This window comes from Bufo bufo, chromosome 3, assembly GCF_905171765.1.
Source record: "Bufo bufo chromosome 3, aBufBuf1.1, whole genome shotgun sequence".
In the NCBI taxonomy this organism is placed as follows: Eukaryota; Metazoa; Chordata; class Amphibia; order Anura; family Bufonidae; genus Bufo; species Bufo bufo.
Window position 1 is genome coordinate 546,206,187 of NC_053391.1, and position 20,798 is coordinate 546,226,984.

General features: G+C 41.5%; 1 protein-coding gene across 3 annotated transcripts in view; it reads right to left on the minus strand.

The window, feature by feature from the left end:
* The window catches only part of ENOX1 (ecto-NOX disulfide-thiol exchanger 1), a 475,770-nt gene that overhangs the window by 113,121 nt on the left and 341,851 nt on the right, over positions 1-20,798 (minus strand). For all 3 annotated transcript variants that reach the window (XM_040425425.1, XM_040425426.1, XM_040425424.1), the window contains one exon: positions 8,741-8,947. In XM_040425425.1, coding sequence (XP_040281359.1) covers positions 8,741-8,947 — 207 coding nt within the window. The remainder of the gene's footprint in view (positions 1-8,740; positions 8,948-20,798) is intronic.

The window sequence follows — 20,798 nt, forward strand, 5'->3', positions numbered from 1 at the left end:
CCCGTATCGTTTTGCCTACATATTCAATTCCACATTCACACTGGATCCGATATATGACCCCTCTGGATTTACAGTTAATGAAATGCGGGATTGAATATGGCTTGCCTGTAACATTGCTCACAAATGACTTGCTAACCTGTATGCGTTTGCACGCTATACAATTTCCACATCTATAACAACCCACAGTTCTACATCGCAACCAGGTGGTCTTGGTGCGATCGGGTGCATAGTGACTATGCACTAGCTTATCACGTATGTTCGGCCCCCTACGATAGGTTATTTGTGGTTGGTCACCTAAAACGTCTTTTAAGTCAGGGTCCATTTTGAGGACTTGCCAATGGCGCCCCAAAATCTGCCTGACTTGTTTAGACCCCCTATCGAAGTTGGTGATGATTCTCATGACCTTAGTGGGTGGAGTGGATAGTTGATTGGAAGTGAGCAGTGAGCATCTTGGTCGGGACAGGGCTTTCTGGAATGCCGATCTCAACACAAAGTCGGGGTATCCCCTGGACAAAAATCTCGTCCTCAGATCAGCTGCTTGGCGAATAAAATCATGCTTGTCTGAGCAGTTGCGTCTCAGACGCAAGTACTGACCTCTAGGAATTCCACTCCTGAGTGGGAGAGGATGGTTACTCTCCCACCTCAGGAGGGAATTCGTAGAGGTGGCCTTCCTATAGATCGACGTGTCCAGTTCACCCTTCGCGTTCCTGGAGATTTTAATATCCAGGAATGGCAAAGTCGTGGGGTGCGACTCACAAGTGAAGTGCATGCCAATATTGTTCTGATTGAGATGCTGGACGAAGGCTTCAAAGGTCCCCTGATCTCCATTCCAGAGTATGAAGATGTCATCGATGTATCGCGCCCACAAGCCAATTTCATAAGTGTCAAGAGCCTCGTCTTCCTTAAAAACGATGGTCTCCTCCCACCAGCCCAGGAATAGATTAGCGTACGATGGGGCGCAGGGACTCCCCATCGCAGTACCCCTGAGCTGGTGGTAGGTCCTCCCATCAAAGGTGAAGAAATTACGTGTTAACGTAAACTCAAGAAGACGCAGGACAAATTGGCTGTGGGCGCGATACTGACATCCCCGTGACCGAAGGAAATGTTCTACTGCCCTGAGGCCCAAATTATGTGGTATCGAGGAATAAAGGGCCTCAACGTCAATACTAGAAAGGAGACAGGTCTCCTCCAATGTCAGACCCTCCAAACGCTTAAGGAGGTCGGTGGTATCTCTGACATGGGAGGGGAGAGCCGTGACAAACGGTGCCAATATCCGGTCGATGTAAATACCCAGATTCTGGTTAAGATTGTCCACCCCCGAAACAATGGGTCTCCCCTTCAGAGGACTAACCCCCTTATGTACTTTGGGGAGACTGTAAAATGTAGATTTACGGGGATGCAGGGGAAAGAGAAAAGCAAATTCCTCAGCATTAATGATATTGGTAGCTTTCGCTTCATCCAAAATAATTTTAAGTTCACGCCTATATCCCTCGGTGGGGTCATTATACAGAACTTCATACGTCCCTGTGTCTGATAGTATATTCCTACACATATTCTCATATTGCGCCGCGTCCATGACCACGACATTCCCCCCCTTGTCAGCGGGTTTGATGACTATGTGGTGGTCATCAGCTAATGAAGAAATAGCAGTGGTCACGGACTCGGCGCAGTTGGAATGATGCGTGGACACTCTGAGATCCTCTAGATCCCTGGTGACCCTGTTTAGGAATACATCTATACATGACACTTCGTTCGCAGTGGGTGGCATCTTGGTACTTTTCACTTTTAGATTAGTAAATGGACCGTTACCCTTGGTAGTGTCCTCATTGGAGTTCAAGGACTGTAATAGTTGTACATCCTTAAGTAAGTCAGTAGGAATCCCCAATTCAAGACATTGGCGACGGTCCATTAATCTAAAGTGTTTATGCCACCTTAACTTGCGAATAAATAAATTAATATCTTTGACAGATGCAAATTTTTTTTTTTCTCTACCAGCAGTGGGGTATCCACCTAGAACCCCTTGACTATATGTTTTGTATTGTGATGCATCTTCAGGTGTAAATTTTAATGTATATCATATAAAGGTTATTTTTTATAAGGATATTTCCCCACACTCTTTCATTGTGGGCCACTCACAGCTTTGAAATCTTGAAATATCAATGGGATTGTTGTCACAAATAGTCTCAATCAGATATTTTGCAATACTTGCTTAATTGTGCCATAGATGCTTTGGTCCCTTCTCAATCAGCTACAACCCATCAGTTTCAATAGGAACCAGTCATGTTCTAGTGACCTATTTGTTCCTCAAGATTTAATTGCAACTAACAAAGTCCAGGGAAAGTACAATAAATGTTGAAACCTAAAAATTGCAATATACAAGAAAATAATATTTTTCCACATCTTACAGGCACAGTGTTATCCAAGATTTTTGTTTCTTTTAAATTGCATTTTTTTTTATATAGCTTGACAATGTCCAAGCTAAATGAAATTCTGAGACCATAGCGTGAGCGATGCTGCTGCACATTTTCGGCTGTTCTTCTTCACAGTGCCAGCATCTTTACAGTTTGTGCTTTTAGTTATTCTGGCAACTGACCTTTCCACAAGCCACTTATGTTTTATTGCAGTGATATAATAAATGGTTTTCTTGGAAAAGATAATACAAATATATAAATAAAAGCCTTAAGACAAAATGTTGCTACAGGGCCATCAGAACTCATTTTTCCAATATTGAATGATACAGCATAAACAAATATTACCCTTTATTGCCAAACTTGTTCTGTCCTTTATGATACTAGACAGACAGCTGTGAGGTCCCACAGGGAATAAAAGCATTTTCTGATAACATGACCCGAGTGGTAGAAAGGACACAACTAATTTATCTCTACAATGTGTTGCCTTAAAAATAATAGCAATAGGTTTGGAACAAACCTTAAATTTGTCAAGACATTCTCTGCTCAATCAAGTGACAAGCCTCTCGGCATCCTAATGACGGCGTGATGGCAGCTGGCAGGACTAGGAGACTGGTATGCTTAAGCTTGATAAGTGGATCAGATGAGACTGCACATGGTTTGATAAACTCCGTAACACTTATAGAAATAACTTGCCGATAGGTTACTAATTGCATTTTCTACAGTCTCCAAGGCGACCGCACAATTCGGTTTTCTCCGAAGCATCACAGATTTTTATACATTAATTCAAGAAATGTGCCTATTATAACCTATGGAGACATGACTTTCCTTCCAGTCCACTCCACAGACAGCAAGGTCATCATTGACACCCCTGGTTTGTAAGAACATACAAATGGCTGCCTGAGAGATAAATTGCAAATTAACTGCAAATGCATTGATCACAGTACAACAAATGTAGGTGGCAAACTGGGGTTTCAGTTATGTTCCTTTCCTCTAGGTAACAGAAAGGTAGGAAAACATGAAGTCGCCTTAAAAATCTATACGACAAAGAAAATCAAAGGTTGCAGATGTTTCTCCATCATCCCTATTTATCAGAAGACTAGGAATACAGCAAGATAATCTTTTATAACATGTGGCATCAGAATGCATGCCCTTGCCACAGAGCAGATTTGATTTCACTAAAAGTGTGGCATCGCTCCAAGCACTACTGGGATGATATGTTTATAGAGAGATGCCAATCGAATATAAAGCCAGTCAAAATCCTAAATATGCCAACCTGGAAATGCTTCATTTCATTATACTAACCTTGACAAACCGATGTCTGGTGTTCCCTGCTCCAATTCTCTTTTGCACTAGCGTTACCATTTAATTAAAGGTTTACATTTATTCCAAATTACATGTGGGTGGATTTTTCTCCAAACGGAAACTTTCTGCCCAATAGAACAATCTGGTCTTTAAAGAGGTTATCCTAGATTTTCATACTGATATCCTATCCTCAGGACAGGATAGCAATACGAGTTCAGCTGGGGTTCAACTCCTTGATGAACAGCTGTTAGAGGAAGCCACAGTGTCCACCGGAGCTAAGGTAAGGACCATGGCCTCCTCACAGCTTATCAAGCAGTGCACCATCCATTGTATAGTGGCTGTGATTGGTATCGTAGCTCAGCCCTATTCACTTGAATGGGGCTGAGCTGCACCGAGGCCACATGACTGATGTACAGTGACGTCATTGGGCTAGAAAGAGGCTAGGTTCTCGAAGTGCTGCGGCCTCGTCACACAGCTGATCGTCAAGGGAGTTGGACCCCTGCCAATCTGATATTAATTCAATTATGCTACACTGGAAGGTATGGTGTTGTCCTCTGTTTCTCCAGTTGGATCTCATGAATGGGGAGGATGTGTACTGCCCCCTATAGATGAACTTTGAAGCCTCCAGATGACACTTCAAAAGCTGCATTTACAAGAGACGATAATCGGCCAGATTATCAGGAACGGACGTTCTTGTAAACTGTCGTTTGCGACAATCAGCTCGTGTAAATGTGCTGCTGATCACCCGATGAACGAGAAAAATGTTCATTCATTGGGTGATCCTGTCCTTCGTGCAGGCACCACTGATCATAAGTTCTGTGAGGCAGATCTTCGGTCTTAACAGCGATCTGCTTCCCAGAAACAATGATTCTGTATGAGGAAGAGGGGTCGCAATAGCCAACCCCCGTCCTCCCATGTAAATGCAGTAGTCTCTTTCACTGAGCAAACAGCCGACTGTCGGGAGCAGAACCATCCCGTGTAAATCCACCTTTAGGTGTAGATGTGAAGCTGTTCTACAATGGCTGTCATTATAATGTTTAATAGTGGTTGGACTTGAGACGTCCCTGTTAAAAAGGACGATCTTATAGTTGAAGTTTGTGAACATCATGAATCTTAATTGCATAGAATTATTATGTAGACATGGGATAGCACTTTCAATAGAATCGTTGACATATAGATACTGTATGTTGATACCTTCAGTAGTATATTATTTTTGTAGTGTATGGTGATAGCAGCACTTTATAGCTTTGTGATTTAAGCAACTGTATTGAAGTGTTATTTGGCCATTATGGCATTATTATTTGGGCACTACATTGCCAGCACTATTTGTTATGGTTACTTGTACATATGGGGATAGTGGGAAAACAAAGTACTGCAGAGGCCATCAACCAAGGTAAGGCTAAGCACGGTCTAAATGGTATGTCAGATGAAGTTTAAAAGTGCACATACTTATTTGCTTTACTACAGATTTGCTTGTATGCCTTGTAGAACTGCAGGGGGAACTAGTACTATGTCTCTGGAGAAAGATCGGGCTGATAGTATTCCTGATTGGTGTCCTAATTCTTCTAGAAGGAAGCATGTCCTACTTATATCGACAGGAGCATGTTGTAAATATATAATATGCATATAATAATATAAATAGCAAGAATTTATTATTTTTGTCTTTTATGTGATAATTATAATGTACAGAAATTCAGAAGGAACCCCTAGGGATATAATATGTTAGTGTTTCTTATTCACAGGAATGTTCTTTGTATCCATACAGAAAAAGCACAAAGCAAGCTTGGCTTCCTCATTATTGTCTGGAAAATTACAAAGATCTATTACAGCTTCTAAAGACAAATACTGAACCTCAGAGTCAGACACCTTTTGTAAAATGAAAGGAACAGTGAGACCTGCAACAGTTAAGGGCAAATCAAAACCTCTCTATAAAAAATGTGGTTAAAAATAAATAAATAATAAGGGGGTTAAAGGGATTGTTCAGAGGGTAAATACTGATGACCTATCCTCAGGAAAGGTCATCAATGTCAGATGGGCTAGGGTCCGACACCCAGCAACTCTCCTCCCACGATCAGCTGTTTGAAGAGGCAGCGGAGCTTGAGTGAGTGCCGCTTCCTATTCCAGATTACACTGTGCGTTGTCTCGAATGTATTGCCGCTGTGGTGTGATTACAAGTGATTCCACGTACACTGCTAGGCTGAAAATTGGTTTACCAGAGCTTCTCCTAGCAATAGTTAGTGAAAACCTCTGACCAAACACACATGCCATTCGCGTTGTGTCAGTAGTTTTTCACGAACCCTTAGATTTCATTGGGAATGTTTGGTCTGGCCCAAAGTAGTGCATGTCTTCATTGTTTTTAAAAAAAAGCACTGATGTGTGAATATGCACATTAATATCAGCGGATACACTGTTGTCCATGGAAAACACAAACGGCACTCATCTGTGTTTTAATGAAGTGCAAATAAGGCCTTAATGTGAAGTACTGGGAGGCGGCAGTCACATTGGAAGGAATAAAAATAATATAAAAAGGGAATCTGTCATCAGAAAATTACCTATTGTTTAAATCATGTGTTTATGTTAAACTTTTTTTTTTGTTTGTTTAAAATTTTTCCATACCACTATCTACATAAAAGAAAAATGTATATAATCCTGCAATTCAGTGTAAAGCCTAATGCCCACAAACTTATGTATTTAGCAAAATACAGTTCCAGTCATTGTGCCGTCTGGTCCTTAAAATTAGGTCCAAGGACCCACTGAAGTCAATGGCTCTGCAAAAAATGCAAATGGAACAAGGACAGCATCAGTATTTTGCAGACCACAAGATACATACGGTCACATGTACAGTTGTGTTCAAAATAATAGCAGTGTGTTTAAAAAAGTGAATAAAGCTCAAAACCCTTCTAATAGCTTTTATTTCCATACACACAAATGCATTGGAAACACTACACATTCTATTCCAAATCAAAACATGAAGAAAAATATATCAAGTTTGTGTTGTTCCTCTAAAAAAAATTTGAAGAAAAGTGAATATTAGACTGTTCAAAAAAAATAGCAGTGTCCGTCATGGATCTGCACTGATAATACAACCGCATGCATCCGTTCAGAACGGATCCATTTGTATTATCTTTAACATTGCCAAAACGGATCCGTCTTGAACACCATTGAAAGTCAACTGAATTTTTGATGTCACCCCACAAGTTTTCTATTGGATTAAGATCCGGGGATTGGGCTGGCCACTCCATAACGTCAATCTTGTTGGTCTGGAACCAAGATGTTGCACGTTTACTGGTGTGTTTGGGGTCGCTGTCTTGTTGGAACACCCATTTCAAGGGGATTTCCTCTTCAGTATAAGGTAGCATGACCTCTTCAAGTACTCTGATGTATTCAAACTGGTATGCGATAAATAGGCCCAACACCTTAGTATGAGAAACATCCCCATATCATGATGCTTGTGCCACCATGCTTCACTGTCTTCACAGTGTACTGTGGCTTGAATTCAGAGTTTGGGGGTCTTCTGACAAACTGTCTCCGGCCACTAGACCCAAAAAGAACAATCTTACTTTCAGTCCGTTCACAAATTGTCTCTTTAGGCCAGTCAATGTGCTCTTTGGCAAATTATAACCTCTTCAGCACATGTCTTTTTTTCAACAGTGGGACTTTGCGGGGGCTTCTTGCAGATAGCTTGGCTTCACATAGGCGTCTTCTTATTGTAACAGAACTCACAAGTAACTTTAGACCTTCTTTGATCTTCCTAGAGCTGATTGTTGGCCGAGTCCTTGCCATTTTGGCTATTCTTCTATCCATTCGAATGATAGTTTTTCGCTTTCTTCCACGTCTTTCAGGTTTTGGTTGCCATTATAAAGCATTTGCGATCATTTTTAGCTGAGCAGCCTATAATTTTCTGCACTTCTTAATATGTTTTTCCCTCTCCAATTAACTTTTTAATCAAGGTACGCTGTTCTTCTGAACAATGTCTGGAACGACCCATATTCCTCAGAATTTCAGAGAGAAATGCACTGTAACCAGCATGTACAACATTTGCTGCCTTCCTTCCTTAAATAAGGGCAATAATTGCCACCTGTTTTTCAAAGAATGAATGGTCTCACTCGAACTCCACACTGCTATTATTTTGAACATGCCCCTTTCAATAAGTGATTGAATTAAAGAGAGACAGCATCATGCAAGTCATGACTGTTGGGTCTGTTGGGTTTCTATTACTCTACTACACCTGCTAGAAAATTATTTGCCATGTAGAAATATAATTCTACCAAAAACAATGATTGATCAGGTTAGTGATGTCTGACTGCTATTATTTTGAACACAACTGTATGTAGCCTTATACGTAATCCAATTATTTCAAAAAAATACTGTAAAGTATGTTTTTATTTTACTGTATCCCTCTGTACAAGAAAGTTCAACAGACTGCAATTTCCTATACAGTAAAGAAAATAAAAAAAGAAGGATCCCGACACATATCGGCCCAACTTATGCTAAATGGAGGCTCTTTTGTCTTATGCTGGGTGCATTAAAATGAGGTGCCCGGAGGTATCCTAATGCAAACAACAAATGGGAAGAAACATTTTCAGTTCAGTTGTGGGCTTTAAAATTATATTTTCACTAGAGGATATATTTAGTATATTTTATTTTAGAGCGAACTGAAGCAGACAAGTCTAAATGACAAGGGCCCTCTGGGCCTGCACTAAAAGCTTGGAATATGTACATTTTAAAGGAAAACATCCCTATTGCTGAGACTTGCCATGTAACAAATCTTATTCTGCAATTTGCTCCTTAGCTACAAACTACAGACTGTCACAAAAAAAAAAAAAAAGTAGTCGTTTGCACTCTGATATGTTAAATGCGGTGTCAAATCTTAAGGGAAAGAAATATTTTCTTTGCAAAGAATAAGTGAAGGACAGGGCGGTGCTGCGGGCATGTATGAAATAAACCAAGGTCATTAGCAGGACAAAAATGAATGTAAGAGGGAAATATAAATTAAAGAAAGTTGCCAGAAATAGAATGTACTGTACCAGATAAGTAAATGGCTTTATCAACCATGAACTCTTCAGCAAATCGAATGTGACAGAAATTCTTCTTGCTTTTACGAATTGCTGTAATTTCTCCACATTGCTCAAAGACCTCCAGAATAATCTCATCTGAGGAATTTTCGGGTAATCCTCCAACAAACACAGTTTTACAACCTGGAGGCCGCTCTCTTGTAGAAGGTGGAGGCAAATCTATAGAGGGAAAAAAATTAAGACATGAAAGTTTAACTGAAAGGGTATAAATCATTAAGGAAAAAAATATGACCATAAAATCTAGATGTATATAAGATATAGTGCAGCCTGAAATTTACAAAAGCTGCATATTTCCATCCTGTGCTGGTTTCCCTTCACGTAATTTTTCTCTCTTCATGCCAGCTTTATAGACGTTTCATATTAGCCACCTATTATCTGTTTTACATCTGATTATTTATTTTTTTTGGGTGACAGATTGTGTCTCAATATATTGTTCGCAAATAGTAGTTGAATTTGGCTTTATCAAGATTTTGAAAAACTGTAACAAAACCACAATAGGGTTATCCAGGAAGTTGATACTGATGACCAATCATCAGGAGGTTAGAGTCCGGGCACCCCTGCTGTTCACCTGAATGGGACTGAGCTGTGCCTAGGCCAAGTGACTGATGAATAGTGACATCGCCACTCTAGGAGGAGGCCTAAGCACTCTTGGGAGCACTGCAGACTCTTTGAACAACTGATCGTCAGGATTTTCGGAAGTTCAGTGCCAATCTGACATTGATAACCTATCCAAAAGATAGGTCATCAATATAAAATTCCCAGATAGCCCCTTTAAACACAGTGAGTCTACAGACAGGGAAATACAGACCAAAGGCTGCGGAAAGGTGAAGATGCCACTTTCCTATAATAAATTACATTTGAAAAGTTTCATAAATTCAGGTATTAAGAATTGTAAGTACATAAGTAAACCATTCAGTAATAGAAAATAAGCTACTACATATTCCATTTACATTCACCAATGTACACATTACTTTTCTAGGATGTCTGTCAAACTGCTAATGACAATAGGGGAGATTTAATAAGGTTTAAAGTGTGAAAAACGTACTGCCCCAGTACAAAGGGCAATTACGGATGACGGATGGAAAATTCGGTGCATCATTAGGCTGTCCATATACTCTGTTTATACCACCTATTAGTTGATTCACTTTGTGCCACAATTTTGCACCAAAATTCTAGTGCAATTTGCAGCATGGTGTCACATCGTTAAGGGGTTGACCGACCTCAATAAAATAAAAAATTTGCTGATAGACCAGAAAAGGCATCATAAAAGAACACTCATTTTTATAAATTACTGTTGTTCCAGCATTGTGGCTCCCATCCACACAGGACCAGTGATGATGTCCTGCCCCATAATCACATGACTGCGGCAGTCAACCACTACCCTCACAGGTGAAAATTTTTGATTTAACAAGTTTCACCTGTTAAAACTGCAATATCGGTAAAAATGCATGTGGTTTTTTCAATACGGATTTTGTTGGCACCATGTAAACTCAGCCTTAGTCTAAACTCGAACGTGTGCGCCCCGTGGCCGTGCTGTGGCCCGCAATGCACGAACACCCACCGTGGGGCAGCCGCAGCGGATCGCGGACCCATTCACTTTAATGGGTCCACGATCTGGCCGTTTCACAAAAAGATAGGACATGTTCTATCATTTTGCGGAACAGAAGTACAGGACGAAACGCCATGGAAGCACTCCGTAGTGCTTCCGTAGGGTTCCGTTCCGGGCTTCCATTCCACATCTCCGGATTTGCGGAAACATTGAAGTGAATGGGTCCGCATACGTGATGCGGAACGCACACGGAACGGTGCCCATGTATTGCGAATCCGCAATACGGCCTGGGAGCACACAGGTTTGTGTGCAATAAGCCTCACTTAAAGAGGACCTTTCAACTGGCAAAAAATTGTTAACTAAGTATCATGATATATACAGCGGCGCCCAGGGATCTCACTGCACTTACTATTATCCCTGGGCGACGCTCCGTTCTCCTGCTATGCCCTCCGGTATGTTAGGTCACTTGGTTATAGTAGGAGGAGACTGCTCTTGTTCTCCCAGGCTGTGAGCTCTGCACTGCGATTGGCCAGCGCTACAGCCTGGGAGAAGGAGACGCCGAGGAGAACAAGGGCAGTCTCCTCCTACTATAACCAAGTGACCGAAGATACCGGAGGGCATAGCAGGAGATCCGGAGCGGCGTCCAGAGATAATAGTAAGTGCAGTGAGATCCCTGGGCGCCGCTGTACAGATCATGACACTTAGTTCAGAATTTTTTGCGAGATGAAAGGTCCTCTTTAAATAATCCAATTCTGTATCGCCAAATGTATGGTAATTTGATTGTGCCCTATGCATTAACCATCTATGTAACGTTCCTACTTCTGTTTAATTTGGAGGAAAATAAATTGTCTTCTATTCTCACATGTATTTTCAAAGGGGCATTATAGCAACTAAAGGGCTTTTCCAAGACCCATAGACAAGGTCATCAATGTCATCAGCGAGACTCCACTATTTTTTGCCTGCGAAGTTTGCTGCAGATCTGCCACAGATTTCACAAAATGTTGTGGATTTGAAAATCTGCATCATGTCATAAAATCTACATAGATGTTTCTGCTCTTCATGTGAAGGGGGTTTTGAAAGCCATATTCACATTTACCGTACTTTTATTTTATTGTGAAATTTCAGTGTAGAATCTGCACTGAAAAACAAATTCACTGTGACTGAACAGGTTTTCAAAAGACAGAGAAAACGACTGATATCAAAGGCAAAAGTGAAACTCTAAAGGCAAACAATCCATTAATAAACAGGGCAGCTATAACAAATAACACATAATGACAGTATTTCACAGAGTTTTTTTGGGAACAAAACATATTGTGTCAGCTGTAAATTTTTGCTTCCTAAACATATGCAAGAACAGGTGCAATTTTCTTCTTCTTCAACAACTACAAGAAAGCACATCTAAAAGGGGAAAAAAGCAGAACCAAAAAAAGAAAATACAAAGCTCTGACATTATGATGAAAAACTCTGCTGGTTATCGCCGCTGTCTTGTTTCAGATAAAACAACACAATGCTAGAACAGAGAAAAACATAACCTAACAACAGAAATGTACGTACTTGTCCTCGAGTGCCATAACATACATTTAGGTGAATTGAAAGGTCATCATTCATAAAACTACTTTTTTTTTTTTTTTAAAGAAATAAGGTGACTAGAGTTGAGCGGACACCTGGATGTTCGGGCTCGACCGAACTTCACAAAAAAGTTAGAGTTCGGGACTCGAACTTGACCCCGAACCCCACTGAAGTCAATGGGGAGCCGAACTTTGGAGCACTAAAATGGCTCTAAAAAAAGTCATGGAAAGGGCTAGAGGGCTGCAAATGGCATCAAAATGTGGTTAAGAGCATGGCAAGTGCTCTGCAAACAAATGTGGATAGGGATATGATTTAAAATAACACAAAATACATAAAAATAAAAAATAATAATCTGGATCTAGGAGGACGAGGTCCATACGGAGTAGGAGGTTGAGGAGGCGGTGTAGGTGGAAGCGGTGGTGGAGGAGGAGGTAGCCAACACTGTTTTTTGGTTTTAATAAAAAAAAGATTTTTGGTTTAAATTAGGATACACCCCAAAACAATGGGAAATATAACCTGTTATAACCCCCTCCAGCCGTGCTAAACTAACGTTCAGACAATACACTGGCTGCAGGTCAGACCAGCACCTCCAAGGCGTAAAGGGCAAGCTCAGGCCATGTGCCCAATTTGGAGACCCAGAAGTTGAAGGGGGCAGACCCATCAGTCAGTACGTGTAGGCGTGTGCATACATACTGCTCCACCATGTCGCACATCCCCGTGATGTCCACGATCCAATTGGATATCTGCTCTATCAACTTTCGATGTTCTTTTCTGCGCCTACCATGTTGATCACGGTTAGCAGCGAATCAGGGTTCCACGCCGGAGAGGGAGTGTGATAAACGGAGACCACAGCCAAGGGAGGTCAATGTATGAAATTAAATGTGATCGAGTGGAAATGTGAGACAAATTATTAAAGCCGAAGCTTCCAAGAAAAGGAGGGGGGTGCGGCAATTACCCACTCCCGACTCAGAGAGATAGTGACGATAAAAAACAATACAGGACTCTTAAGATGCCCTGTTATTGTAATAATTAATAAAAAATTATAGGGAATGTCACTGGGGTATATTGGATTTGGAAACGGGAGAGGCCCTGCTGCCGCTTTGCTAGATAACTTCTGCCTGATCGCACGTCCACGATCCATTTGGATATCTTCTCTATTAACTTTCGATGTTCTTTTCTGCGCCTACCATGTTGATCACGGTTAACGGCGAATCAGGGTTCCACGCCGGAGAGGGAGCGTGAAATACCACATCCAAGGGAGGTCAATGGCTCCAATCTGATCGAGCGGAAATGTTGGACAAGTTGTTAAAGTTGAATAATCGAATGAAAGGAGGGGGCGCGCGTCAATTAAATATGAATTTTTGAAATTTAAATCCCTGTCACCTATGCAGAGAAAAGGTTTTTCATCGCCAAAAATGGGTTCATGTCACCCACCAATGGAACAGACTATTTTAAAAAATTTCGGTCCCTGTCACCTATGCAGAGCAGGGGTTTATTCACGGCAAAAATGGTAAAATGTCACCCAAGAATGTAACAGACGAATTAGTGAAATGTATTTCCTTGTCCACTAGGTAGAGAAGGGGTATATCACAGCCAAAAATTTGTGAATGTCACCCAACTATGTAACAGAAAAATTTGTGAAATTTATTAACCTGTCCACTAGGTAGAGCAGGGGTATATCACAGCCAAAAATTGGTGAATGTCACCCGACAATGTACCAGACAAATTAGTGAAATTTATTAACCTGTCCACTAGGTAGAGCAGGGGTATATCATAGCCAAAAATTGGTGAATGTCACCCGACAATGTACCAGACAAATTAATAAAATTTATTACCATGTCTACTAGGTAGAGCAGGGTATATCACAGTCAAAAAATGATGAATGTCACCCAACTATGTAACAGAAAAATTTGTGAAATTTATTAACCTGTCCACTAGGTAAAGCAGGGGTATACCACAGCCAAAAATTGGTGAATTTCACCCGAAAATGTAAGACAAATTATTGAAATGACATAAAATAAAATACGTACAAATTAAAATAAATAGTCTTGATGTATGAGGTGGAGGTCCATATGGAGTAGGAGGTTGATGAGGCGGTGGACGTAGCGGTGTAGATGGAAGCGGCGGTGGAGGAGGACGAGGTAGCCAAAACTTTTTTTGTTTTAATTTATTTTAATATATTTTTTTAATTAGAGTACACTCCAAAAGAGTGGGAAATATAAAAAATACAACAATGAGCGATTGCGCTGTAGTATAACAATGGCTGGGTAAGGCTGGTATACATGTCTATTCTGCACAAGGTACGGACAAGTCCTGTGGGATACATGCCTGGTTCATTTTAATGAACGTGAGCTTGTCCACATTGGCTGTGGACAGGCGGCTGTGCTTGTCTGTGATGACGCCCCATGCCACGCTAAACACACGTTCAGATAATACACTGGCTGCAGGGCAGGCCAGCACCTCCAAGGCGTAAAGGGCAAGCTAAGGCAATGTGCCTAATTTGGAGACCCAGAAGTTGAAGGGGGCAGACCCGTCATTGAGTACGTGTAGGCGTGTGCACACATACTGCTACACCATGTTGGTGAAATGCTACCTCCTGCTAAGACGTTCCATATCAGCTGGTTGTTGTGGCTTGCTGACAAAGCTTTTCCACATTTCGGCCATGCTAACCCTACCTTCTGAGGTGCTTGTGGTGCCCCAGCTGCGTTGGCGACCTCTTCCTCCTCCTCTGCCTTCGCCTTGTGCTTCCACTGTGCCCCCGCTGTCAGGTGGCAATGCCACCAGCAGCGCGTCTACCAGCGTGTGCTTGTACTCGTGCATCTTACGATCACGTTCCAGTGATGGTATTAAGGACGGGGATCCAGCAGGGGATCTAACTGGGATCCAGCAGCGTGGACACCCAGTAATCAGCACAAGTTAGAATGTGGCCAACTCGGCGGTCGTTGCGGAGACACTGCAGCATGTAATCGCTCAAGTGTGCCAGACCGCCCAGAGGCAACGACAAGCTGTCCTCTGTGGGAGGTGTATCGTCTGTGTCCTCTGTATCCCCCCAGCCATGCACCAGTGATGCCCATGAGCTGGTTTGGGTGCCACCCTGCTGTGAACACGGTTCCTCCTCCTCATCCTCCACCTAGTCATCCTCCAGCACTGTGCCCTGGCCGGACAATTGTGTACCTGGCATTTGTGGGTGTAGGAACCCACCCTCGGAGCCATTTGTGAATGACTGGCCGGAAACCATATGAAATGATCCCTCTTCCTCCTCCTCCTCCTGTGCCACATCCACTTCCATCATTGCCAGAAGCGGTTTTTCAAGGAGGCATAGAAGTGGGCTAGTAACACTGAGAACGGAGTTATCGGCACTGGCCATGTTGGTGGAGTACTCGAAACAGGGCAACAAGGCACATTGGTGGTGAAGTGGTGCTTTTCCGCAGAGCGACTCATCCGTTCGTGCTGCAGCTGAAACTCCACTATCGCCTGCTGCTGCTCGCACAGCCTGGCCAGCAGGTGCAAGGTGGAGTTCCACCTTGTTGGCACGTCGCATATGAGGCGGTGAGCGGGAAGCCGAAGTTACTCTGCAGCCTTTCAAAAAGCGCCATTAACTCACCGAACCCGAACTTTTACTGAAAATTTCGGGTTCGGATCTGGGGTACAAAAATCCTAAAGTTCGGTACGAGCCCGAACTTTACAGTTCGGGTTCCCTCAACCCTAAAGGTGACGTCACACACAGCTATTTTTGTCAGTTTTTGATGCTGGTTTTTGAGCCAAAGACAGAAGTGGATCCATTAGAAAGGAGAAGTAAAAGTCCTTAATATTTCTTATTCCTTTCCAATCCAGTTCAATCTTTGGCTCAAAGAACTACATCAAAAATTGCCACAAAAAGCTATGTGTGACACCTCTCAAATGTCATCGTAAGGCTAGGGCTACATTTGTCATGTGACTTCTTGGCGCAGAAAGGTCGTGCAACATATTTATAATGATTGTCAATGGTGTCGCACTGTAACATGCTGCAACTGCAACACGACAGTCGCAGAAAATCCATCCAAGTTGGATTTTTGTGCGACTGTCGCATGTTGCAGTCGAAGCATGTCGCAGTGTGACACCATTGCCTATCATTAAGAAAAATGTTGCGTGACATTGGTGTGACATGAATGCTGTGCGACATATGTTGCAATGTAGTTGTACCCTTATCATCGTGCAACACATTTCGCCGTGTAGCCCTAGCCAAATGGGCAGTATTGCTCGGGGCACATACACACTTTTTGCAGCCTGTTTTTGGTAAATAATGTTTTTTTCTGATGCATTAGGACAAGTCCTCTCCTTTTAAGCAATATAGACACAATAGACAGTTGTCCCCCTTTTTTAAGCCAGAATCTCCGGCTTTGGAGTACTCATATACTCAAACTGAAGTACTCATATACTCAAACTGAAAAAAAAGTAAAAACCTAACATGTGATTCTAATTTTGTGATATATGTATTGTCTTGCCCATGCAATTTATTGTATGTTGGCGAGACTTCAACTGATTTAAAGACCCATTTAAATAATCATTGATACACATTGATACGCAAAAAACGTTTTTTTACCTTAAACATACTGAAAGGGATTTGAAATGTTGGATTATTGACCATGTGCCCATGCCCAGAAGAGGGGGAAATCGATCGAATCTTCTGAAGAAAAAAGAATTACAGTGGATCCATGTGCATAATTGTTTAAAGCCACATGGTCTTAATGTTGATTATAAAATTGGGAATGTTATGTGATAGGATAGTTTGCCCTCTATCCCAATTGGGTTTATCACCAACTCCTGCAAACTAGGTAGTTTTTTTTTTAGGACAAATATAGGTATTTACATTATGTAAAAAAAAAATTTATGTACTTTTCTATTTTTTGCAGTCAATACGCTGAGGAGAAGTGATGGATGAAGATGGAAGTTGGATATGCCTACCAGATGTTTTTTGGCGATAATTAAATTAATATTTTTATATGTATATGATCTACTTACCATACCCAGGTTGTGGCATTATTGTTAATTTGTTTTGTTTTGGTTGTTTTCGTAGTCATATTATTTACATTTATGGAGGAGATCCCTCTTGGGCTGATAAATAGGATCTTTGGAGGGACCGATTGCGGACTCCGCATTGGCGTGCACGGGTCTGTAAGATTTTTCATCCTAGTGGGAAGGTGATGCGTCCTTGATAGGATATATATCTCCTTCCCTGGGATCCGTTTTTGTATTAGCAGCCCGATTTTTGGACTCTGTGTGCTCCTCATACACGTCCCATACATCTTTGTAAATATGGACATAATATGGCCTACTGCCAGTTATAAACATGATGACAGTCAGAACTTCAAAAGGTAGCTGGACCATATGGAAACTAGTGTAACCATGGCACCTAGCAGGGCGCTGACCAAAAAACAATAATGAACATATATCAGAGAGACTTACCAAACAAGTAGTGTATCCGATCGGGATGGCGGTACACCAATGCGTGTTTCGGCGTGCCTTCGTGTTTTATTCAGGGATATTGAACATATTCATACAGGAGACTCTGCTATATACCACAGAGATTTGCGATTGGCATATATACAATATCACTATTTTTCATGTAGTGTACCACCGGGATGGTGTTTTCTTTCTGCTGCTACTTCTTTTTAACGGAACGTCTTATAGGTATGTAATCATGTTATTCAATAAAGCTTATACACTTTTTTGCATCTGTACCTTTGGCTTTGATTCTTGTAGGTTGTTGTTTTGTTAAAGGAGCTGGTACCTTTTTGTACTCTATAATAGTTGATCCCCTTTAAATTGCCGCAACATGTGTTGTATTGACTCATTGTAGTTTTGGTATGGGAATCAACGTTGGTCTTATATCGGTATTAATTTCAGTTATAAACATGGCGTATTTGGTCTAATGACAGTGGGCGCATGCACCTTTGACATTGAGGCCTTTTTCCTTTTTCTAATATGGCCGTCGGGGGAGAGCTGCCAATGTGCGCATGCTCTACAAGTGGTTCCCGTGTAAGTAATGTACGCAACCTCGGGCATGCACAGTGGATATGTTGACACGCTGAGTTCAGCGTATACATGAGGTCGCAATTCATTTGGTCGGTATGTTTAAGTCCACCTTTTCGTTACTCTTTTTAGCATATTTGAAGAACTTCACATGGTATTGCACAGGCATTTTATTGGATAATCATGTATGGACTATGGGAGATAATCATGTTCACATGTATTTTATGCAGAAGTAATGAATTTATTATGTACTGGTATCTAAATTATTTCCCTTTTTGAGGCTTTTTGTCATGTTTTTAGGAGATAATTAATGGACTTTTGTTCTTCAACAGTTTATTATCACTATTATGTTACTATGTTAGCAAGTGTACAAATTACCATGTGTTTTAGATTTAATGAACAATTATGGAATTTAGTAATTGGACACTTGTTCTTGGGGTATATACAATCACCTAAAGAATTATTAGGAACACCTGTTCTATTTCTCATTAATGCAATTATCTAGTCAACCAATCACATGGCAGTTGCTTCAATGCATTTAGGGGGGTGGTCCTGGTTAAGACAATCTCCTGAACTCCAAACTGAATGTCAGAATTGTAAAGAAAGGCGATTTAAAGGGCTTCTACCACCAGATTTTGTCCTATTTAGCTGACTGACACTAGCGATGTGCTAGTGTCAGCAGTCCATAACAGTGTTCTTACTTATCATCTGTCTGCTGCCGTTCACCTTAAAAACGTACTTTTATAGATATGCTAATGAGCCTCTAGATGCTATGTGGGAGTCATTAGCACCCCTTACCATTTCAGCCGCCCATCGCGTCCCTCCAGCCCGCCCCGCTCCTGTTGATTGACGTGAAACTTCTCAGTATCTCGTACCTATTCCCGCGCCTGCGCCGTGCGCTTCTGTATTCTCCCGGCGCCGGCTTCCTCACTGCGCCTGCGCCAACTACGTTACAGTGAGGAAGCCGGCACCAGGAGCGGGGCATTCACTCACTACGCCGAATACAGAAGCGCACGGCGCAGGCATTGGTACGAGATACTGAGAAGTTTCACGTCAATCAACAGGAGCAGGGCGGGCTGGAGGGACGCGATGGGCGGCTGAAATGGTTAGTGGACGGAGCCCTCTAGGTGCTAATGACGCCCACATAGCACCTAGAGGCTCATTATCATATCTATAAAAGTAAGTTTTTAAGGTGAACGGCAGCAGACAGATGATAAGTAAGAACACTGTTATGGACTGCTGACACTAGCACATCGCTAGTGTCAGTCAGCTAAATAAGACAAAATCTGGAGGTAGAAGCCTTTTAAGCAATTTTGAGCGTGGCATGGTTGTTGGTGCCAGACGGGCCGGTCTGAGTATTTCACAATCTGCTCAGTTACTGGGATTTTCACACACATCCATTTCTAGGGTTTACAAAGAATGGTGCGAAAAGGGAAAAACATCCAGTATGCGGCAGTCCTGTGGGCAAAAATGCCTTGTGGATGCTAGAGGTCAGAGGAGAATGGGCCGACTGATTCAAGCTGATAGAAGAGAAACGTTGACTGAAATAACCACTCGTTACAACCGAGGTATGCAGCAAAGCATTTGTGAAGCCACAACACGCACAACCTTGAGGCGGATGGGCTACAACAGCAGAAGACCCCACCGGGTACCACTCATCTCCACTACAAATAGGAAAAAGAGGCTACAATTTGCACGAGCTCACCAAAATTGGACTGTTGAAGACTGGAAAAATGTTGCCTGGTCTGATGAGTCTCGATTTCTGTTGAGACATTTAAATGGTAGATTCCGAATTTGGCGTAAACAGAATGAGAACATGTATCCATCCTCTGATGGCTACTTCCAGCAGGATAATGCACCATGTCACAAAGCTCAAATCATTTCAAATTGGTTTCTTGAACATGACAATGAGTTCACTGTACTAAAATCGCCCCCACAGTCACCAGATCTCAACCCAATAGAGCATCTTTGGGATGTGGTGGAACGGGAGCTTCATGCCCTGGATGTGCATCCCTAAAATCTCCATCCACTGCAAGATGCTATCCTATCAATATGGGCCAACATTTCTAAAGAATGCTATCAGCACCTTGTTGAATCAATGCCACGTAGAATTAAGGCAGTTCTGAAGGCAAAAGGGGGTCCAACACCGTATTAGTATGGTGTTCCTAATAATTCTTTAGGCGAGTGTATCTTGCTCACTTTGTCTGGGTTGTTTGTTTGAGAAAGGCTCTATTGTTGAGCCGAAACATTGCTGTACCACATGGGTGAATAAACTTTTTTGATCTATGCAGGGCTGTTTGTTTTTCTATTTATATATTGTATAAATTTATGTAGTTTGTAAGATTATGGATTTTTTTTAGCACGTAAATAATGTTGACATTTTTACATATGAATTTTGCACTTTGGAGATCACAATTATTTATAGATGTGAATCATGTATATGTAATATGATTATGGATATATATACACTTTTGTAACTTATGAATTGTTTTTAGCACTAATTACATGTATTGATTAATTAATTGTAATACCCCTTTATATACTGGTTTGGCACCATTGTTTTGTATCACTGCTTGAAAAAGGTTCCATGGAGAGAACCGAAACGTCGCATTTTTGTGAATAAAGCACATGTCACTTTAATGGATGTGCCACGGTACTCTTATTATATATATATAAATTAAAGATAGTCTCTCACCAATCAGGACTGTTTAGAATGGTTCGGATGTCTGTATAGCTCTTCCAATGTCATTTACAGATATACCTTTATGTTCTTACCAATCTTTTCAAGCTGCTGAAAAACAGATTTTATATAGTTATGCAAATGAGTTGAAAAGAGCACAAGGGGCTGTACTTATCTGTGCTGGAGCTCATCCACACCTT